This window comes from Apteryx mantelli, chromosome 7 (assembly GCF_036417845.1).
Source record: "Apteryx mantelli isolate bAptMan1 chromosome 7, bAptMan1.hap1, whole genome shotgun sequence".
Lineage (NCBI taxonomy): Eukaryota > Metazoa > Chordata > Aves > Apterygiformes > Apterygidae > Apteryx > Apteryx mantelli.
In genome coordinates, this window is record NC_089984.1 from 33,222,823 (window position 1) to 33,246,297 (window position 23,475).

Sequence of the window (23,475 nt, forward strand, 5' to 3'; positions counted from 1 at the left end):
ATAGAGTTCGGCATACTGTTGTAAGCACAGCTGAGCCTAAAAGTGGTTTAGCCAGTAACATCATGTATTGTGCTACAGTAGATTAAAGTTCAGTTAATTAGATTCAGCAGTGATTAAAATACTTTGTGGATGATGGCCAAGATCAATAATAATAGACCCCCAGTATATAATTTTAGGGGGGGGGGTTACTTTGATAAATAGTTAATAGACTCTGCTCCAGAGTATCTGCTGCTATTTGACATCTCTTAACAACTGTCCATATTTCATTGCTTTCAAAGAAAGGCAGAAAGCCATAGAGGAGCGGGGAGAGGGAAAGAGAAATGGATGAACAGGCACTGATTGCTCTGCTCTAGATCTGGATGAAAATGAAGGGGCAAAAGAAAATGCCAGTCACTGATGGGCTTAGTTTCTCTGTTGGGCAGATGCCCACCTATGCTGCTCTCATCACCTGCTCATTGCACAGCACAGGCTGTTATATTTGATCTTTTTTTTTACTGGGTTGAAGAACTGTCACACTGGTGACTCTGAAGATCAAAGGGACTAGAAAAGGATGAGCAGTCATTTTACTGAACAGTTAATAGCTCATTCTGGGGGAGGCACCTTTCAAAATTGTTCTTTCTCAGTATCTTTTTTGTTATTGTGAGTATTCAGATTTTTTTTTTTTTTTTGCCATTCCTTTAAGCATCCTAGTTTTGGGAGTTATGTGATTACAAATGACCTCTGTTTTATTATTTTCTGTATTCTAGCCTTCTAGTTCAAAGACAAAAGGTTCAAGATATGCAACAAATGGGATCCGGTGGTTCAGGAGTTTATTGTGTGGAAAAAAAATAGCCTCAGATATATCACTTCAGCTTCAGAATCGTAATGTTGCTTTAATCTCATTATTTGGGATCTGATTTAGGATTTCTGAGTGCAGTGATGGGATCCTGTTTAGCCCTCAGTACATTCGGCACTTACATTCTTGTCCCAAAGAGTTTCCAATCCAGTCAACTCTCGGAGAGTAGGATAGAACCAAAAACACGGGCAGACCAAAAGACGGAGGCTGGTGGTACCTAGCTGAGCAGACAGTCCAGCCTTTGCCATGCTGTACCAGACTGGAGTGAACAGGGAGGTGGTGGAGACTCAGTGAGAGATGGGAGCACTCCTGCTCTCAGAAGTGCTCTGAGATGAGAGCAGGACCCTGAGTCTTCCCAAAGTGTCCTCTTCACAGCTATGTCTGTGGTGGTGTGTCCTTGAATCCTCGAAGCTGAAGCTCTTTCATGTGTCCGCATGGATCAAGATGTTTGTAGGCTGACCCTGCTCCCGCTGGACGTGACTTGTGAGGACAGGCTGAATGGCCTTTGGGAGATACGGCCCAAAGTGTCTGTTACCCTTTCGTACTGCCACCCAGGAGACGGCTGTTCTGCACGAAAGCTGGACTGTTCAGCCAGATCCCTCAGACCTCACCAAGGGGTTGGAAACTGGTTTCCCCTCCCTCTATCCCTCCCTTCCCCTCTTGTCATTTTGGAAAGCCTTGGAGGAGTTTGTATGCCTTCAAAATCACGGTGAAATGAGGAGAGCCCTCTCAGGTATAAAACTGAATGTTACTGGGATGCTCTCGGGAAAGGGAGAGGCCTTGAAAGTCCTGTGACGGAGAAGGATGGGGTGAACACATCTCCCTCCAGGCTGGAGGTGCAACTTAGAAAGACCCACATTGGACAGGGCAGCCATGGCAACAGACGCCTTGGTGCAAGTTTGTTTGTCTTGAAACCTGTGTTTGCCACGAGCCTGAAGATCTTCCAGAGTTCAAATCAGTGATGAGACTTCCCATCTAGAAGAGCTGGGGGTAGAAGCAACTTCTGTGTGCCTGCAGGGGTTCGCCTGGCCATGTCCCCGCTCTGCTGCGCAAGGCCGGCAGGGCTCGGGCTGGTACCCGGGCAGCGTTTTTTAGGGGAGGCATGATCTGTCCTCAGCGCTGCTGCCTCCCTCCCTGGATTTCTGATTCTTTTTGCGACTGACTGACGGGATCTGTGCTTGGGCTGCTCTTTCGCAAACTATTTGTTTTTTCATGGCAGGAGGGAAGGGGAGAGGGAAATCACTTTCAATTTTTTCTCTCTTTAAAAAGAAAAATGTGTGTCCGCTGGAAAGCCTAGTGAAACTGGCCAGGAGAGCTGAAGGACTTTCGTCTTGGTCGTCTCTGTGGTCTGTAGTGCAGCCTCTATCGGGGTTTAGAATGGAGAGTGTGGGCAGTGTATTTCAAGTCAAAATGCTTGCTTTATCCTTACCTTAAGGCTTGTAGCTTCTGTTCCAGATGTGGAGAAGAGTTTGTGTGCCCCAAAACTTGTCTAATTTTTCCGACTCTTTCAGTTGTTTTGTAAGATGCTTGCTTTCCCTATGTATCTTGCCTTGTTTTTGTGACTGAGATGGTCAAACAGCATTGCTGTGGCAGCGTGCATTAATATGCTGCTGTTGGTATTTGTATTTCATTTCCACCTGTGAACTTGGATCAGGCTGCTGTTTTCCTGGGCACTGTACAGCTAGTTATCTCCCTGTTATGCAGCTTGTTACTGGTGAAAGGTGCATTGATTCGTGTAGCTTTGAAAGGCTGTATTGCCTGATTTTTTTTTTTTTAATTTTTGTTACTTTTATTTAATCACTGGCTTCTTCATTTGTGGGGTTTTGTTGTTGTTGTTTTTTGTTTTTTGTTTTTTTTTTGTCTCTCCCTGCCTTGAGAATACAGTTGGGTGCATATTTATTTTTAATTTTTGCACACAGATTGGGTCTGGTTAAGATCAGGATGAATATTTGCCAGTAGAACTTCCTTGTTTCTTTAAATTCCTATTTATAATACATTGTCAAATCTTTTTATTGTACGTCCCAAATTTTCATTTCTTTGTTTCTTTCAAATGATAGGCTTAAAAAATGTAAATATCAAAGACTTTTTTTCCCAATTTCTTTTTAATGGTACATTTTATTAGCATTTGCAATACAAGTATTTCTGTATGCCAGGGAGCCATCAGTAGAAATCGACTGGAAACAGGCAAATGACCAAATGTCTTGTTCAACTTGGAGTAAACACAAAAAATAAATAATCAGTAGAAGAAATGTGATTTTAAAATCCCAGAGGGTTGTTTTGAATGATTTCATAGCTCAGGTGGAGCACGCTAACTTTTAACTGCGTATTTTGAACCAGGTTTCCTTTTTAAGCGTGTCTCGTCTCTGCCGTCATGTGGAATCGGGGGAGCGTGTGTGCGAGCGTGTGTTCGTCGCAGGCTGGCTCGAAGCCACGACAGCTTTACGGTTCGTGGCTCAAGGGCTCAGAGCGATTACATAACGCTCTGCAGCAGAGAAAATACAGACGCTGTCCCCGGCACCGGACTGGCTTGCCATTCCTGATTCAGGTGCTTGGCAAAGCCGCCTCTTCCTTCGCTGAAGCCCGAAGCAGTCGGTAAAGCGGGGGCCGGATACCTGCTGCAGAGAGGCTTGGATTTGGGGGAGGGCTAGAGAGCAGAGTAAGGAAAAAACATCAAGTCATGTGATGGCCCTTGAAGATAAGGCAGCCTCTGACCTGCGAATTGCTTATAGAAGGAAACCGTATTTTTCCCCCCATTTTCCATGCCCTGTGGTTTTTGAATGTGTTTCTCATTACTTTTATCTCAAAATCATTCTCATCCAATGAATTATTGATGCGGGGTCACTTGCATTTCTCCAGGAATTGCTTTCTTTAACCAGTGATCCCTGCTGAATTTTTTAAGCAATCTGTTAGCTCTGAAATCCAAACAAAGTTGACAGTTTCTAATTTCAGGGTTAAATTAAACTCAACTCTTTGAAAAGGTGAGGAAGGAAGAGGAGGGCAGAGGGGAAGGATGATAATGTTCTTTTCCATGTCAGGATCTTCCCTCTGCTTGTTCTTCTCATGCTTTTTTTTTTTTTCCCCTCCGCCCCTTCTCTTTAAGATCAAGTATCTGATTCAGCCTCACTGGGACTTAAGCATATTCTTAATGTTAAGCACATGCTTAAATCCGTTGTTGAATTCAAGCCCTCTAGACCTGCAGGCACAGTACAGAAATATCTGGGAAATGCTTTTCTTTTCCCTCAGATGCTCTCTCCTTTCAGCACAGAAAAGTCAGAATTCAGCATTTTGAAGTGCTGCTGGGGCTACCTGGTCACTTCCTGCTAGGTCTGCTGAAGATGGAAGAGTGCGTGCGTGTGTGTGTATGTATGTGTGTGTGTGTTGCAGATGTTCAAGCCTTGATTCAGGAAAGTTTAGCAGCAGCGTATGACTACGGGATAGCACTGAGTCTGGTAAACCTGCTGCTTCAAAGCTAAGCATGCACGTGTGTTTTGCTGGCTTTTCAGCAGAGGATTTTCTTCTTGTCTCAGTTTCTATTGCTCCTGCCCATGGTAGAAGCTGGCGGGGGGGGAGGAAAGTACTAGCAAAGAAGCTGCAGTCTCTCCAGGGGGTTTTACATTCAGGAATTTGTCTGGATCTGACCAAAACTGAGGAGCTCTCTTCCTTCGCCTTGGGTGGAATTACCTGGCTCTGAGAGGCTGGTGCTGCAGGCTGCCTCACTCGCCCCTGCCGCACACGAGCCGTGGTTTGCAGGAGGCACAGCTGGCTTGGAGATCCCGGAGCGCCCTCACGGAGCTGCCGGGCCCTGGGAGCGCGTGCCTGGGTCCCAGCCAGGGGACCTTCACAGCCCTGGGCTATCCCTTGCAGCAGGGAGCTCTTCTGGCTCTGAAGATAGATGGGTTTCTAGCTCCTGTGTGACCAGCAGATACCAGGCTTGGGTTGCCACCATGGGTCCCCAAGCTTTGTACCAAGCTTGCTGTGGTGCAGAGTGGTGGACAGGTTGAATCCTATCCTCAGCGCTGAAAAATATCTCCAGGGAAGTGGGGGAAGGAAATAGGGAATTTTTTTTGCACCCAAACCTTTTCCCGCACTGCAGCTTTGATCGAGGCAAACAGGCGCCCAGTTCCTGCAGTGGGATTTGGATGGGTGTTTTGCAGTGAGGCGACCGAAGCTATGAGCAAAAAGCAAGCATAAATATAGGCTCCCTCCCAGCGCTTTATATAACCGGAGTGAATGATGTCATTGGGAGGCAGAGAGGAGAGGAGAGGAGAGGAGAGCAGGCTGTGAAATTACAGCCCTCTGCAGCCAGGCGCAGCCAAGTGCAAGGAGGGGCCGCGCGGAGCGAGGGCCGGGCTCACCGCGCTGCTGCCGGCTCAGGACAGAGGGGCAAGGGGCTCAGGCTTGGAGGAGGAGGGTGGTGGTGGGTGGGGAGGGAGGGGTGACTAATCCAGATACAGTCCAACTGTCCCGCAGGCATGAAGTAAAGGGAGGAAGAGCGGTATACGCGCAGCATGCAGCAGCAGGGCTGCCATCTCAGAGGCCAGTACTCCTCTGCGTGCACCCGCAGCTCGCTGCATGTCAGCGGTCAGGCTGTGGAGCTGCTGGGCTTGCCCTTCACTCTTCTGCTTTGGTCTCCTGGCCCTGGGTGTTCAGAGGCCAGTGTCGCTCTTCCCACAGCAGCCCATGGCGGAGGGGAGAGGGGATCCTTGCTGTGCTTGCCCTCCCATCCCCGAGGAACTTGCGCCTAGGCTCCTCTCGGCCCCCCATCAGGGAAGAAGCAGTGAAGGCAGAGAGCCCCTGTCCTGGGCAGTCCCTTTAACTCATGGCATGGGATATGAGGTGGCCCTCAGCTCTGCGTGGCAGAGAGGTGCGTGCCAGGCTCTGGTTTCCCCCAGCCCTTCAGGTGCTTCGCTCCGTTTCTGGCCACCCCGGCGCTCCGCATGGGCGTCTCAGCAGGAGCCTTCCCTCTCCCCAGGCTGAGCAGAAGCGAAGGCACCAGGCCAGTCTCTTGGGAAAGAGGAGCCCCGCTTGCCGAAAGCGCTCCCTGCATCCTCTGTACGCGAGGCCAGTGCTTCAGCGTGTCCAGTACCTACCACGTATATATACACACTCAGGATAGCGTGTGGGAGCCTGTTTTTCCTGAAGCCGCTTAGGCAAGAGAAAGGACTCTGGCTTCTCCCATCTCCCCTGCAGCAAGCGTACAAAAGCTTTGGCCTCGGCTAAAGCTGGAATTCTCCTTTTGTGTCGTCCTCTATCTTCCCTGGGATCAAGGCAGTGAGACGCGTCAGCCCTTCGCACCAAGCCCAAGTTGTTTCTCTGTTATATAACAACGTGGGCATTTAGACTTGTTTTTCCAGATATTGGCAGGTGCATCAAATATTGGCATAATCCAGTGGTTTACATGGAAAGCTGTCTGGCTCCGTCTGGAGCCTGCACAGTGCTGGTATTTTCATTGAATACAAGAGCCTGGAGCGTTGTCAAAGCCACATTGCCACAGAGTCCAGGTAAACAAGGGGAAAAGATATTCGCATCACGGCCTGACCTCTGGGATTACAGCTGCCCAGGTAGAGCTCCAGGACTTGATAAGAAAGATTAATAGGTTTGCGATTCCCGTCTCTCTGGAACAGTGTTTTGGCTCTGTTAAATTTCCTGTGATGCTTTTGAGCTCTGGTGGAATTTTATTTCTGTGTTTTGCTTAAGCCACCCGTCAGTGAGTCAGACCTGCCTTTTTGTCCTTTGGTTTAAGAACCCGTAATGGTCAGCTTGGGTTGCTGGTCATTGAGAGAGGTTAGGGACTGTGATCATGTCACATTTTAAAAGTAAAAAAGACAAGGTATTTGGGGAGGGACAAATGATGGGTCTTGAATGCAGTGTTCTGTGCTGACCTAGGAGAGAGCTGGAGAAGGTGTTTGGTGTGATCCTGGTAAAGGAAAGCAAGATGCTTACGTGCCAGGTCACTCCGAAGGCTAGGCAGCTCTTTGCTGACCCGACAGCATTGGATCAGGGAGTTCCCAAGCAGCCCTGCCGATGTGGAGTCCTCCAAGAGCAGGAGGTGAGTAGGGCTGAAGGCATGGCAGTGCCCCATCTGCACCAGCCTGCACTGAGCTTAGGTCCACAGGGGCTGACCTGCTGCTGCATGCAGCGTAAAGCCCTGTACATGTCCCTAGGCCGTGCAGGGGTTGGAGATGTACATGGGCTTATGTTCGCGGTGGCAGGAAAACCCAGTGTGGATCAGCCCAGAGCTGCTGCAGCGCAAAGGGTGTGGAAAATCCAACAGTTTTCCCAACGGGGGAGATGTTCCCTTTGGGACCACATGTGCTAGGGAAGTAACTTCTTGTGTTTCCAGGGTGCTCATGAGGACAGACTTTTTAACTCTTACCCTATCTCTGCCCTTGTCGGGGTCTGCAGAGTGCAGCTACTTTCCTTGATCCGGAGCAGAAGGGAAGTGTTTCAGTTGCTGTTTTAGTGTCTGATTTTATTACATGGTTGGATTTTTGCGTGTAGCTTTCAGCTGCTTAGCATAGTTGTTCTCACCAAGTCTGTAAATGACCTAGCTTTTGACACGGCAGATCCCAGTGCCATCCATTCAACCCTGATACCCTTGTGGTTGCTCCTTGTGGTTGCCTCGGCAATCCAGTCTGCACTTGTTTCTGCCCAAAGCTGATCACTGGTTCCAGGAATCGCTGTCCCTGGTGCAGTGCCTTCCCCTGTTCCTGTTGACCATAAAACTGCCGAAGCTGAGACTCAGCCCAAGGATTAGGTTGTAAATGCATTATTCATTTCTTCCTGCATTCAGGAGGGTGCTGTGAAACTTCTGACACTGGTCAGATGTTGGTTCCTCAAACATTTTATTTTCTGTTGCACACATGATGCAGCTGCCACGGTGGATTGGGAGTTGGATCTTGCCCAGCGGGGCAGGGGAGAGTCTGCAGCACCTACCTATAGCTAATGCTACGTAACAGGTCCCTTCTGAGCACAGAGCTTGGTGGATCACAGGTCAAGAAGTGTGTATGTGGAATCAGCCCTGCCCCTAAAACCCCAGATCTATGCACAGCATCTCTAACTCTACTCAAGCTGCATTTTCAATTCGGGCTCATCCCATAGAGGGCATGAAGCGTGGCTAAGTGCTTGTACTCATGCTGTGAGACAAGAGATGCGGCTCTGTGCTGCTGCTCAATGACTGTGCAGTGACAGCTCGGACTTGGTGAATGCTGCAGTGAAGACGAGCACCAAGTGACTTGCCAGTGGCCATTCGGGAAATCTGTGTCATAATGAAAAATTGGTTCCAAGACCCAGAATGTCCTTAACGGCAAGACCCTCTTCCTCCTCTTTAGATGCTGGAAGTCAGTGTCCAGTCTCCCATGGGATGACATGAACTGTAGTGCCACTGCCAACCAGCAATGCTCTTCCATTGCTGTCCCTACAGATCTTCCTGAGGCATTGGGCAAAGCACCTGTAGGAGGTGCATACAACTCCTGTCAATGACTGGGAAAGAGCTGTCACTTGAAAATGGGTCTGCAGGTAGCAAAAGACCCCATGTCAGCTATATGGATTAAATGTCAGTGGAGTAGGGCTTAGAGCGAGCTGATGGAGGAAGAGATGAGATTGATGTGGTTGTTGGGTTTGGGGGATTGTTTTCTTTTTTTTCAGTTTGATTTTTTTTTTTTATTATTATGACCCCCCCACCCTCTCACCCAGTTATTAACACTTAATGAAAATCACATGTTCCTCAAGGCTCTTGTTGGTTATATGCAGACCTATGGCTGTTCCAGGCAGGATGATGGACGCTTTGTAAAAGGATTTATAATAGAAACACCGAGGAGCTCACAGCTACAGCACCGCTAGTGAACACTGCTCTGCGCTGACAGTTCATCAGCAAAACCCCTGACCCTTCCACCCTTAATCATCCTTGCTTGTCACTGACATAATTGCCTGATTACAGACTCCTCTCCTCCAGCCCTTTCAAACCAGGAGCAATAGTGAATTTGAAAAACAAGATGGAAATGAACTGTCCATGTGCTCTTTTTTCCTTTTTTCCCCCCCCCCCCCCCTTGCATTGAGATGGATCAGGCTGAGATTCAGTTTCTTTGTGCATGAACAGGGGCTGGGATAGGCTTTAAGGACTCTTTTGCACCGGTGGTTCTTGCATATGAATGGTGGGGGGTGATGTCATTGTGTTATTGACTGGGATGACAAGTTTGGACATAAATCATTAATGTCTAGGAAAGAGAGAAGGAAGGGGGGAAAAAAAGCAACCCACACTTGATATTTTTCCATAAATCTGCTGATCATTCCTGTATGCGTGATAGAGACCAGGAGAAAGCAGGAACAGTTCCCACGTGTGAGGATAATGTGCTTTGCCACTGCTGCCTGAACCATTTTCCCCAGAATGTGTTGCCGTATTCTGTAGAAATGGCTCAGAGCATCAGCAGTGCTGTAGTACTTGAGACTGTCTTTGTAGATGCGATCCAAGGTCAGAAGACGACCCAGGGGAAGGTCCTGCACCTTGCACCCCCTGCAACATCTCATATCTGGACCCAAGGAAGGAGCAGAGTCTAGAGCTTGGGAGCAGCTCTCTCTCAAGCAGTGCTGATCAGCCCCTTTAATTGCCATTAAGGATCATTTGTCTGCTTTGGGCTAACCATTTTGCTCACTGGTCTTCTAAATTTTTCCTGTGGTTAGAAGACGACTTAGGAAAGAAACATTGCTTAGATCAGTTTGTAGCAAATGTCCCTGAACCATCAATGCACAAGCGCGTGCAGGGTTAGTCACTCAAAGCGCTTTCATATGTGCTCTTCTCAACACAGCAGACAGCAAATAGCAGCGATGTGAAGCCAACAAGACTGTCTACCATTTACCTCCGTGCCTTGTCCTGCCCAAAGTTCATCCAGTTGAATCAGATTATCAGTTCAGAGGGCAAGGAAATAAACAGTGTCTGTCAGAGGTCAGCAATAGCGCTAGTATTGGTGAGGCCCTGGTGTTTGCAGAGCACACAGTTTAGTGGCAGTCTGTCCTGTACCCGTGGGGAGTCCTGTGATGTGTGGGAAGGGAGGGAAGCATGAAAAGTGTCTCGTGGGAGGGAAGCAGAAGAGGAAATGAAGTTCCCTTTCCAAAAACATAGCTCTGATCCTCTGCCTCTCGCCTTGCAGCCGAGCTCACCTCCGCCTGTGTCTAGAACGCTTAAAAGTTCTGATACCGCTAGGACCAGACTGCACCAGGCACACAACACTGGGGCTGCTGAACAAAGCCAAAGCACATATCAAGGTAAGAGCTGCTTTTCCCAGCTGCTTTCCATCTGGGCTGTTGGAAGTACAACTCAATCACTCACTCTTGCTGCCTAGTGGTAAATCTGTGTTGAAGGAGACTAACACCTTTAGAAAAAGGAAAGAAAGCATTGCCCCCTTGGTTAATCATTTATCATTACTACAAGCCACATTGTTAGAAGAGTCCATAACGAAGTCTGTTAACAACAGAAATGATTGATTTGAAGAGCAGGGGTCTTGTTTGGTATTGTGATCAGTTGTTGACAGCAGCAGCTCTTTAAAGAGATACATGTCTGCTATGGTTGAGTGACTGCAGTTTGATGGGAAATGCAACTTTTTCTGATGTGCTAGTGAGTTTCCACTGCCGAAACATTAATCCAGCCCCCAAGAGTGGCTGGCTTCTTGGGGCTTCATCTGTGATCCTGCCAGCTAGCCCAACACTCTTTTTGATTCACTTCTGGCAAAGGGAAGCATTAAAAGGAAATGCAGCATTGTCTGTATTTGGGAAAAGGCTGAAATCCTTTGTCACAGCTCAGGATAGTGGGAGGGAGGGAGAGTGGCGAAGGAGAAAGAGCCCTGCCGAAGGGGCAGAGTTAGCCTGCAGTGACTCCCTTCTTATGCGATGTGCTTGCCATAGGAAACAAAGAACAGTGCCCTGGTAGCTTGCCCAGCTGTGATCAAAGAAATCTGTAGTATGTTACGTAAATCACTTATTTAATAAAAAAACCTGTTTCTGAGAAATTCTACTAAACCATGCAGCGAGGAACACGCAGCTTCCAGGACATGTTTTTGTGTTACGGTGGATCATAACAAATACTGAATCGGTTTTGTGTAAGGGAATTGGGGCCCCTTTGTGGACAGATTTGGTAATGCAGCTGGCTAACCCATGTGGAACAACCCATGTGCTGCTACAGTTCGAATAGTTTCCATTAGAGATGCTGTGTCCTCAAAGCCTTTTTATGCCAATGTGTATGATTTAGCAAGACTTGTGAACTGGCAAAGATATGAGGAGATGGCATGGTCACCGGACACTGGAAGGCAGCTTGGTTCAGTGATCTTTTGCAGCATAAATCCTTCTGGAACCTGGGAAGGTCTAAGCAAAGCATGTGGCTGGGCAGCGGAGGTGGGAGAGAAGGAGAAAAGGATAAAAATAATTCTGGAATCGTATTTGAACTTGCCAGAAACTTGAAGAAGCTGAGAGGAGAAGCCAACACCAGCTTGAGAACCTGGAACGCGAACAAAGATTCCTAAAGAGAAGACTGGAACAGCTACAGGGTCCTCAGGAGATAGAGCGAATACGAATGGACAGCATTGGATCTACCATTTCCTCTGACCGCTCAGACTCAGAGCGAGGTGGGTATCGCTGACCTAACAGCGAGTCCACAGGACTCTGAGAGGGGGGAGCATGAGATCCATCCATTTTATGTCTCTCAGTTACCCCCTTCTCTGTGGGCTTTAATTAGTATTTAAGTCACTGATTGTATGTATACACAGGGGTGCACGCACACACACACACACGCACACACACACACAAATATATATTTTACTTTTATTTTGTGTCAGTTCTGATTAAGTCTGGAAGAAATGTTATTGTTGACTCAAGCTGATTTCTGCGGCGTTTAAAGTGACAGATTCTCTGAACAGTCTCTAGAGTACCAAAATATAAGATATGAAAAATAACTGTCTGTTGTCACAAGCTAGTAACTAAATACCTGATAGTGTTCTGATAAGATATATGTTGTGCTCTTTTGTCTGCTCTATCTCTTGGCAGTACAAAGAGAAAGCAAGAAGATATTACTAGTTTCTAGCTCAGAAATAAAGGGTGTATCTGCATTAGTATTTTAGTACCAATCAGGAGTACACTTTTGAAATGAATCTCCTGATCATCCCTGCTTGGGCTGACAGCATGGAGGGGTTGTGAAGCCATTAGAGGAGGTTCTTTCTGGCTGAAACTAAACTAGATGTGCTCCATGTGCTGATGCACTTTCAATCCGCAAGACCAGAACAGAATCGGTCCAAAGTAAAAACCCTCTGAACTGGGGACAGTGGGATCCCGACACCAGTTGTTTCAGTGTGTAGAGCCATGCTACTTGCTAATGCAGGCGTAGCTGGGGTGTGTTCCTCATCCTGGACATTTTCTGTAGAGGGTTTAGATGGGAGTGGAGCAGATGTTGCAAAGCAATATCCAGCTCTTCAGTCTGTCCAGTGTATTTCATGTATTGGGCCTACCATGATATAACCAAGCAAACAGAATCAATTAAATTGCCTCTTAAAATTCCTGGAATCTTTCTAAACTCCCCTGTCCATCCCCAAGCTTCCCAGACAATTATTCTCCTCAGTTAAAACTAGATAAAGATGATCTGAATGGCTAACGATGAATTCAGATTATTTTCTCCTTTGAAACATCTCTGCTGTAGGTCCCAGTCAGGCACAATAGATGGTTTGATATTTACTGATAGACCCAAGCATGTTCCACACTTTGAGTTTGAGCCTGCAGTTTAAAAAAAAAAATCTTTTTGGAAAGTTCCTAAATGCTGTGGGAATGAAGATATATTGAGTGAATAGATCTTTGCTTTCTAAGTTTCTCTTGAAAATAAGGTTTAAGCTCTTAAGTCCACTTAGCATCTCCTGCAAGTAGTCCCAGATCCCATGGTAATGCATTTTAATGCCCTGTATGAGTGATCCCAGCTTTGGCAAAGTGGTATCATGCAGGTAGCATGTTACGGGGGTAACTTCATGCTCTGTTTTCTCTGTTGCCCTCTGTTTTATGCATCTCTTTTTGTTTCCATCACTGGGGTAATGGAGCTCCAAAGAAAGAGGTAGAGTGACAAGTTGAGTGCATGGTGTGGCCCACTCATGCTGGCAATGTGAACTGCATGCTGGAGGAGTCAAAACCCTTAGCTGAGTCCCTAAGAAAAATCTCTGAGCTGGTATCTTGTGTTTTTATAAAGCATGTCCACAGTTTATCCCACTTCAGTGGAGACTGCTGAAAGCCTTCTTGCCTGTTTGCTGCTTCATCCCTGACTGGGGAAGTCACAGCAGCTCAGTTGCATGAAGGGAGCAGCTGGGTTTGGTGGTACTAACCTGTGTGTGTTTCTCTTATTTCCCTTTTTAGAAGAGATTGAAGTGGACGTTGAAAGCACAGAGTTCTCCCATGGAGAAGTGGACAATATCAGCACAACCAGCATCAGTGACATTGATGATCACAGCAGCTTGCAGAGTATTGGGAGTGACGAGGGTTACTCCAGCGCCAGTGTGAAGCTCTCGTTTGCTTCCTAGAACCAAGTGAGATGACAGTGCAGGGCGAATGATTTCACTGGGGTGATCAAGCTGGGTCCTAGATGCCAGTATCCTCTTTCAGAAATGACATGTTGACAGCTAGTCCCGGAGAGACCTGTAAATAAAGCCTTTTGGGTAAAGGAAGCCTCCACAGAAACCAAATATGTGTTCATTTGGTCATGTTACCAATCCCAATTCCTGCTGGCAAAAAGTTAGACCAAACCCTAGTCCCTTTGAAGTCAGTGATGAGCTATCCATTTGTTTCTGTGGGACCTGGATTTAGACCTTAGTGATGAAACACTTTGTTTTGCCTTTATTTGTTTGAAAGAGGATACTAGAGACTCATCCCTCTCTTTCTGTCATGAGATCTGAGAATTGTCACAATTTCTTATATTGCATTCAGATTGAACAACCTAGTTTAGGCCCTTCTGAAGAGCTTTTGTGGTCCTAAAAGGACCGTGTCCTACAGTTAATCACAATCCAACACCGCTGTAATTTGCTAGGAAGTCTACGAAGGCTTATGTAGCCTAGGAATAATAACAACAATAATGACTATGGTCTCGTTCTGTGCCCAGAGGGAGAGGGGCAGCAAAGAAGTATGTTCAGGAGAGAACACCATTCAGCTCAGCTTTCTGTTGGACATCATTTAAAAAGCAAGTACCTCTGATGCGTGGCTAAAGCAAGGGGTACAAACTTGTAATCTACCAGCACATCGTGGGCTGTGTCGCAGCTTGGGCTGTGACACCGACAGCAGATCTCCCAGTAGACGCGTGCTCATACTCAGGCACACAAACAACTGAGGACAGAAAGAAACCAGCACATGAGAGAGTTGATATGCCAGAACGACAAGCCCAGATACTGAGCCACTATGACCTTTTTATTTGAAGAGATTTTTTGATAAAACATTTGTAAATGTGTTGGGAGGGAAAACACCCCAAGTCTGACATGTCTTTTTAGAGCTCGTCCATACGAAACCTTAGATGTCTTTTATATGAATTAATGCCATGAAAAGATCTCTGTTTTGATGAAGCACTTGACCCAATGAAATGCAAAGATGCTTTTTGCCATGCACACAACGGATGAAGGCTGTGCTAGCTGGAAAAGGCCAGGTTTGGTGGGGGTTTCTTCGGTTTTCTTTTTAGAGTCATTCCCTCTGCTGACTTCTGAAGTTCCAGTCCAGTAGTTAACCTAGTTAAGCTCAGCACGTCTGTCATGTTAATGTAATGTTTTGACTGCACGTCCTGTTCCCAAGGGCCTTGTCATCTTACCTGTGCAGGTGCTGTTAAGAGCTATTGTATCGACTGTTTGCTAATTTTCTGGGAGCCGAGCGTTCTAACCTGCACTTTGAGGGCTTTGCTTTTTTGTTTTTGTCCTTTTAATGGCCAGGATTATTTTGTTTTCCAAGTTTTAAAAACCTTAATAGAGTCCTCACCTATGGCATTGTTTGAAACTTTGTATATCTTTAAGTAATTTAACTACCCCTCATTACTAAGGAAAAAAGAGGAAAAAATGCTTTATAAAATTCATAACTTATTGCTGATCTGAATGGGTTGTTAATTTCAGTCCTGTAGATTTTATTTTATTGTTTTAGGTAGGGTTGGGCAAAAAGAGGTAAAATAAAATAAAAAAATAAAGACAACTATATTTAGCAGTGCAGTGGAATTGTGTTTAAATGTTAGCATATGGTTCCCCATTAAAGTAGCACTTTAACGCCATTAAACATTTCTGTATCTGAAATGAGTTGTGTTCTTCCATCTTGGTCATTCGTATCACTCTAGCCGACACTTTGTTCTTCTTGTGCCTGGAAAAATGTGTTGCACTTTGATCCTGTGATGAGATGATGCTGAGCAATCCTGGTGTAGATTTTTGCGTTGTGATAAATTGCCTATGTTTAAGTATTCTGATGTTATTGAATCTCCCCCACTGTCCTCCAAAATGTGTCATCCCCCATGAGAGACAACAGATACCATGGAGTAGAGGAATAATGTTTCCCTGGCTGTGATGAACTATTTTTGGTGTGTGTTTTTTTTTTTTGTTTTGTTTTTATTAATTTGTTTCTTAAGCCTGGATCAGGTTGCTACTGTTTTCACTTGTGCGTATGTAATACAGTGGTTCAGTACATCTGTTCTTCTCCCTTCTGGGAGGTGACCTAGCAGGAATAGGAGTCTGCCACAGACTGTCCACAGCTTGAGCTCTCACTCAACCAACAGGGCCTGAGGGTTCTGGAGGAAGAAACATCCTGGGTTTGAGCCTTTCTAGCAAGGAGAGAGCCTGTGTGTATAGAGCTGTAGCTTGCTGCGCCCCTTGTCAGTGACCACTGCCCTGAGGAAGAAGTCCCTTGGCTAAGGGGATGAGCACTGGTAACATCACTGTCTCCATAGCTGCCAGTTTGGTCAGTACAAGGATTTTAAGCTGCTTGGATTTATTCTGGGGTCCAGATAATCTCTGGATGACACAAGCTTGGGAAGTCTTCTACTGCAGCACTGAAATGTGGGAAACTTTACCTCTAGCCAGGCCTGACCTATTTATTCGTTATTATTCTCCTTGAAAGTGTTGGCTATTGGCAGCCCTGGTGCTGAGCGGTTGAATACCAGTGGGACTTTTTTGTTTCCTTCTTCCTCTGCCTCTTCTGCAGCTGTCCCAGCACTGCCTCCTTCCTGTTACTCCTGTTTGTTTTAAATGGCCCTTGGGAAAGAACACAATTGAGAAATCCTGAGATTCAAGGAACGGGGAATGGCTCTGTTCTCCTGGTCAGTATATAAGTCGTGTATATGGTTGGAATAAATATGTCTAAAAGGAGTCCAAAATGCAATCATCTGTATGTTCCAGGACCAGTCTGATATTTTCTACCTTTTCTAGGAAGGTGAACTTGAAAGGTTCTGGATACCTCAGGTCCAGATACTAGAGGAAGCTGTTGCAGGGAGAGAAATGAGCTTCCACCATAAGCCACTTGCCTTACTGCCCCACTAGCATCAATGTTCCAGTAGGGAAGAGGACTAGGATTAAACCAAATTTAAGTAAGAGCCTTTATAATAAATCTTAAAGACAAAAGGTCGGTTGGTCTGGTGCTGGGGGGTTCTTTGTGGTTTCTTTGTTTCTTTTGACTGGCTTTTGGATAGTTTCTTGTATGATAGTAGCACTTCTCCAGCTTTTTAAGGTTGTTCTACACTGCTTTATTGCTGCATTGTATTCTCTGACCTTTCTGATAAACTCGCACCTCTGCGCGGTCTGTAACGCTAGTCACGTTTCCATTTGTTAGTCTAGACTGTTGCACTGGAATGGTCAAGATGACTAATTGGCTCCCAAAAGTTGCTTTAAATTACTTTTAGATGGAAGTACAGGCCAATTAGTTATGGTTATGCAGGACATCAGTTAGATGATCGTAATAGTTCCTTCTGGTTAAAAATGTATGAATATCTTGTGAATTGTCCCCATTGTGACAAGCCAGAATAGTCCTATGTGCCAGATCTGCTTTAAGATCATGTCAGCTTTCAAAGTTGCCTCAAAGTTTCTCCTAGCCTCTCTGGAATTTTGTAAAACAGAATGAGGATCCAAAGATGCAAATCTAAACCCTTGAGGGTCAAGTCTCATTTTTCCTTTGGAAGCTGACATGGTCCCTCATGCTGCTTAACTCCAAAAGAGCCAGTAGAGCAAGTCAAATTTACTGTTTCTTGCCATTCCTTGGAACTGAGAAGTGCTCACAGAAGCTTTCTTTCTCTCTCCTCTTCCTTGCTCTGATGCTGTTCTGGGAAAGAAGTAACTTTTCCAGTAGTAACACAAGTCCTTTTCATTGTTGCCTACAGGTGTCTAGGTTCACCCAGAGGGGAAACCTTTATGTTCTTTACGTGCCCATCTAAACTGAACGCATTAGGAATTTTGTCATACACATATGGGCCACCACTGTGTGAGGATCTAGCAAGAAGACAAGCTGAGTCACAGGTGTATACCTGGATGCCAGCACACCTTGCTCCTTCATCTTGTTCCACCTCCCCATCCTTCTGCCTCTCTTTAGGGGGGTTAAATATGGGAGATATTCCAAAAATTCTGTGTGCATTTATAAGAACAAGAGAGATGTAGAGAGTGATCACATAATTCTTCACAGATTTGTTGAGCCTATAGGTATAGTCTAAGGTAGAAGGCTGTAGAGAATCCATGCTGGTATGAATTTCCATAACCCCACATTTAGGATTACTTTGTCTTAGTGTTGTCCTAAAAAATAAAATAAAAAACAACTCTGAAGACTTTTTTTTATATGTTGATTTTTCATTTACTCTGAAAGATTGAGATTTTGGAAGAATGTCTCTGTTTGGTGCCCAACTCCTGAAATTTTTTAATATGAAGCTGATGGAGTTGAGATCAAGCCTAGACTTCAGTACTAGTCACTCTAGCCTGAAAAATATCAGGGAGTACTGGGCAAGTGTCGTTTCATGATAAGGCCTCGGTCCTTACCTCATCAGAGCATCTCACAAAGGCAGCTTTGGGTTTACTGAAGAACCTTCTCTCCTTCTGCACCCATGTGGCCCAGGCCACGTGCCTGTAGGCCAGGACGTGTTTTGGAGGGGACACGCAGTTCGGCATTGCCTCTGGAACTGGGAAGGGCAGGAAGTCTTGACGTGTAGCTTAGTTACAGAGACTGAAAGCTTACCTAGCTCATAAGAGGTTGGAGACCAGCCCTTGGTATGTCTAATTATTCAGCCGAAAAGCCCTTTTTGCTGCCATAAGTGCAGCTTTGAGCAGATGGATGTTACCTTGGGGATGTTCTCCCGTGGCGCCTTTCGCGGTACCCTGCAATCCCTGCAAAGAAACTGTGGAGGGCATTTGTGCTGCTGCGGCCTCGTATCACTCCTCTGCAAGTGAAACACTTCGCTCCCAGGCTTCTCCGCTGTGGCCCTAGATGTCTGCCCGTGAGATCAGCTCTAATTTCATCTAGAATAACATTTATTCCCACCATGTGGTAATTCGGGCATGGAATCACTTTTTTGTTTTATCTTTGCAAAATAGAGTGAGGTGTGATTTTTATTTTTTTCTTCCTCCCCTTCCCTGGATTTGTTTTGTGCATGCTATTATTTTTGCAGTTTATTTTGGTGTTTGTAGCATAACAGAAGCTCTAAATCTATCTTCTGCTTAGTTTTACAAGAATACGGTGACTTTTCTTGTAAACAGAATCTGATGTTCTTTCTGTAGGCAATTTGGCCCTATAATAAACACACACACAAGCGCATACCCGCGTGCACATATAGCTCCCTCATAAGCTCATTCTGGCCAGGCCTCCCCCTGTAAATTAGATCTCTGATGGGCCCTTTTGCTACGGGCAAACCCATTAAAAAGACCATCCAGCATTTTCCTTCTTTTGACACGAGTGTATTACAGCATGTCACCTTGCGTCTGCAGACAAGGTGGAGATGACTATCTGGCTGCATTAGTCACGGTTATCCTTAGGTGAGTTGTCACCTGAAGGTCATTTTAACGTCTGTTCTATTAGAGGCATGTCACTGACGGCAGGTGGTCTCAGATTGGTCTGTCTCATGAAATCTGTAGGTCACTAGAAGTGGGGTTAACTATACGTACGTAGTGTTTTCCAGATTCTGGCATTGACTTTTCATGTTGTTTGTTTGCTAAGATCTGTTTCTGGACTGTGAGCTCCAGCCCCCCGGCTTTTCTCTTCTTTGTCCTCCTTTGCTTGCTGCTCCCTATTTGTACTCTACATTTTCATGTTGCCCCATTGAAATGGGTGAAATATTTGGTTTTTTTGGCTTCAGTGGAAGTGGTATCAGTTGTGTGCACTAAATGGAGAAGTCTCTTTTTCTTTTTTCTTTTTTTTCCCCTCCAGGATCATAAGTTTTTGTTAAATGTTTCCTGGCACCAGCCCTAGACCATCGGAAAGAGAAACTTGGGTAACTTCCTGGAAGATAATGGTAAAAGTCAAGATTTCATTCTGAGCCTAGGGAGATGGTGGTAATATTTAAAAAATAATAATTCTGTAAACAACGTAATTAATAGCCGAGATTTTTTCCTGGGGCTGTGTCTTGTAGACAGGTTCCCTGGTGAGTGAGGCGCTGTGCTCTGAGCAGTGACCGAATCTTCCCAGCATCCGAGGATGAACACGGGGAGGAGAGTGTGGCTGACTCTGTACCTGTGTTTTTCTTTGGAGCTGCGTGCTGCATAAGGCAGGCTAACCGAGGATAGCGCACAAGGACTGACGCCTGCCGCTCTGCGCCTTTCCTCCTGCAAAGCGGACTGATCTGTTCAACCGTTTGTTGGGCAGAGGTAGGAAGAGAGAGGCTGTCGGTGCTATGGCTGTGGTACTGACTACTTAGTGTTTCGGGTTCCTGTTGCGACGCTGCTGTGTTCGACCAAAGCCGAAGTCATGTTGCAGCTCCGAGGACGCGCCTGGGAGCACGTTCTCCTCTCAAAGAGCGGCTTTGCCACTCGTGCCGAGGGGCTTGGCAGCAAGGAGCGATGGTGGGTCTGAGGCCCCTCCAGAAGGTGGGAGGACCGGGAATTGCCGAGCAGCCTCGCTGGACGGTGGATGTGTCCTCTGTGATGTGCCCGCTTGCGGTGCTGAAAGGCTGGGTCACGCCGCGGCGCTGGCCCGACTGGCGCGAAGGAAAGGGGCCTTTCCTGGACGGGAGCTGCAGGCTGGAAAAGCTTGCGTTTGACAGGGTGAAGGAGGGACAGCTGGGAGGCAGCATATGCTGATGTTGCCTGTAGCGCTTGGCTAGTTGGGTCCGTAAGAGATGTTTTGGTAGGTCAAAGTCATTTTCTTTCAGAATGTAATTTTCTTTCAGAAATATTTTCAGTGCTAAGCATGCTAAAAGGGCCCTTGGTAGTATTTAAGTTGCTTCCTCCTACAGCGCAGGCAAAATTCAGCCCCTTTGGTTGTAGCACCCACGTGAGGCCCAGAGGCAGAGTTGTGGTGGGAGGAGGCAGCTGCTCTCCTCCGTTCTGGGCTCGGGGAGGCAGCGGGAGCTTCAGGCTTTGCAGGCAGCTTTCCCGCGGCTCCGTAGCGCTGCTCTCTCACCCTGTGCGGCTGGATGTTGCCCTCCTATAGCACAACGGGAGCCGAAGCGGGTGTGAAGGCAAGGAGGAGTGGGGTCTGGCAGCTGAGCTCAGCCTGCAGGTGTTGTCTGGCAGATCCTGGCCCACCAAGGCAGGGGCTTACATGAACTTTGTCCGTTGGGATTCTCCGCTCTTAAGTAATCGGGCCAAATGCAAATCCATGCAGCTGCTTAAAGGGACGCTATGCTGCCCTCATTGGGACCACACAGGCAGCAGAACACTTCCCAGCGTGGCCTGCTGCTTTCGAACACCCTGGTTCCCAAAGCAGGCTAGTGGGGTGAGCTGGTTGATTTGGCCTTGAGCAAGTCATTCAACCTCTTGGTGCCTCTGTTTCCTTACCTGTAAAATGTGGACTGTAGTCTGGTGCGCTACAGCCACGCAAGTGAGGCTTCATGCTAATATGGCGCTTTCAGGAAGTAAAGCAAGGCACAGGATTAAATTTGGTTTGTCCTCAGCTAGCCATGGGAAGGTAGGTGGCTTCAGGACACTTCTGGGGAGCGTAGAATGGCTCTGAATGTGCTCGCATGCTGGAAACAGCGTCAGCTGAGCAAAGAAATCAAGCAGCGAGAGGAATGACGATCAGCGGCTCTGAGCACTAGTAATAATGCTAGCGCTCACCTCGGGGGCGCTCCCAGCTTGGAGGTTTCTGTCTAAGGAGAGCTGGGACGCTCTCTCGTACTGCGCTGAATGTAGCATCTATGCATCTGGAGGACACCATGGCGCTTCCTGTTTCCTTCCAGTAAGCAGTGGCTCAAGCTGCCTCCTCTGAGGTGTTAATTAGAGGTAGTTTGAGAGAAGCCAGAATTAGCATTCATCTGTTCTTCCCCCGTGATTCCCAGTGAAAGATACGTTGGCCCGAGAAGCCACTCTTTGCATGCACGGTTAGCTGTAGGACAAATTCACCCCCTCTGTAATGTCCCATTGAGTTCGTGAACGTTACAGCAGGGCTGCACTTCAGCAGGGATTAGTTTTTATCTTGAGGGACATCATTGTGGCAAAACAGGGTAAGCCAGCAAAGGACTTTTTAAATTGTTTTATGGTGGTTTTAACATTGTGGTTGCTAGTCAGAATGTACACAGACTTAGTTGTATTACATTACGAAATAAATTTGACTTGGGCTACCAGTGATTTAGCCAGAGTTCAATGTAGCTAAGGCTAGGAAACTCTTTCCATTTAACTCCCCCCCCCCCCCAAAAAAAAAAAAAAGACTTGTCTTAAAACAAAGAATTGTTTGGGATCTCCTCCTTTCCCCTTTGATGGGCTTGACTGGGAAAGTAAAAGCTGTTGCCTCTTCTGAAGCAATGGGCAACTGTACAATATAGCACTTACTACCTTATAGACCACATATTAAAAATGTAGTGATTAAACCATAGCATCAATTGTACTTCTCACTGAAAACTTCTCACTGAGCAGTAACATCACCTTTCAATCTAGGCGAGAGCAAGATGTTTCCAGGCCTATTCTGTCAGCATCCATCCTAGGAAAGCTTTGTACTTCTCCGTGGACTGGGGAATCCTTGTGAAGGAAGCTCAGCTTAGAAGGACCATTCTTTACAAAAGGAAATTATGCGAATGCTTTTGTGTAGCACAGCCTTCATCCTGACTCTAGGTTTTGACATTTCAGTAGAAAGTTGCTTAAACGGGTTTTAAGTTAATGGGTAGCTAGTTGAATTATATACATTGATGTTTACCATAGTTCTGATGCAGCTGCCCCTCCCTGTTTGTAATATGAGATTAACTGAAGCTTTTTGGAGCTCAGATAAAGCCTGGACAAATTGCAGTGGAAAGAGCATCACCAGCTGCGAGGTAGCGACACTTCAGTTGGGCCTGGCTGGAGCGCATTTCGTGTTAGCCCATGCTTTCTGCGAGCGTAAGCAAGACATACAGGAATTAGGTGATGATTGTTTCACAAAATACTGCTGAAGTACCGATTCAAGCTAGAAGAGCGTCAATGGGAAATACATGATTTTTGCTATTCTTTTTTTTTTTTTTTTTTTTTTTGCCTTCTAAACATCTCCAGTGTTGAATTGCAATCTTGTAGGTTTGAAATCCTTTGTATTTCCAAATCTCTCGGGTGTCAAGCAGCTACAGAAATGCAAGTTTAACAACAATCTTAACTCTGGTGTAAGAAAGCAAAGGAGAAATGGATTTCTATGCCATGAAACTCGTACTTGCCAGTATAGTTCCTCTTTCCTCTTTATTTCCAGTGTCTGAAGCTTCTGCTAAAAGCTAGTAATCATCTGTTTGAAACAGGACAGATGCAACTGCACCATCCCAGCATTGACAGTTGCTACTCTTTAAGATTGTTCAGATGCAAATACTTGTGATTTTTACCAGTTACTGGACAGTCTCAGATCTGAGTCAAGTTAGTGCTTGTTTATAATTTTCCCCAATAGATTACAACTTGGGTGATTGCTACAGGAACTAGAGGGTCTAGTACAGCCTCCATCTGCTCAGAGGAGACAGGCCTCACGTGCTCCCTCTCTTGCACAGCCCCCTTCTCTGAAACAGTTCTGTATTCTTTGACAAAAGAAATATTCTTCTAAAGTGTTTCTAACTTAATGTGAATTTGTTTTTGTGCTTTTTTTTCCTGAATCAGTCTTTTGTAAGCTTCCCTGGTGTTTTCCTGAAGCGTCCCAATACATGCTGTAGCCACTTACTACTTTGAGAAGCAGAATGAGACACACTTTGATTAGTGGTCTGCCTGGCAGAAACTTTTCTGGGGGGGCCACACCTCTGTCTAGTGCAAGTAAGGTACTCACAGATGATGGTGCATTTTTCCATCATTTGAAAATGAGTGCTTTCTGCTGTGGATAACTGTAATTTTGTCAAAAATATACAAATAAATTTTATGATATTTTATGTAGAACAAGTAGGTTTTATTCCTCTGTATTTATCTGATTTCTGAGTTACTTAATGCTTTCACATTTCCTCCTTCATTTCAGTATTTCTGAAGTACTAATGGGGTTTCGCTAGCACTGTGGTAGATGTTTATTCTGCTTGCAGAGAGAACCCAGAGTCAAGGCGAAGTGTGATTTCCAGA

General features: G+C 46.0%; 1 protein-coding gene across 2 annotated transcripts in view; it reads left to right on the plus strand.

Moving 5' to 3' along the window:
- The window catches only part of MXI1 (MAX interactor 1, dimerization protein), a 56,913-nt gene extending 41,802 nt beyond the window's left edge, over nucleotides 1-15,111 (plus strand). For both annotated transcript variants that reach the window (XM_067300226.1, XM_067300227.1), the window contains exons 4-6: nucleotides 9,982-10,096; nucleotides 11,277-11,448; nucleotides 13,211-15,111. In XM_067300226.1, the coding sequence (XP_067156327.1) occupies nucleotides 9,982-10,096; nucleotides 11,277-11,448; nucleotides 13,211-13,374 (451 nt within the window). In that variant the 3' untranslated portion in view covers nucleotides 13,375-15,111. The remainder of the gene's footprint in view (nucleotides 1-9,981; nucleotides 10,097-11,276; nucleotides 11,449-13,210) is intronic.
- Nucleotides 15,112-23,475: the final 8,364 nt, after the last annotated feature.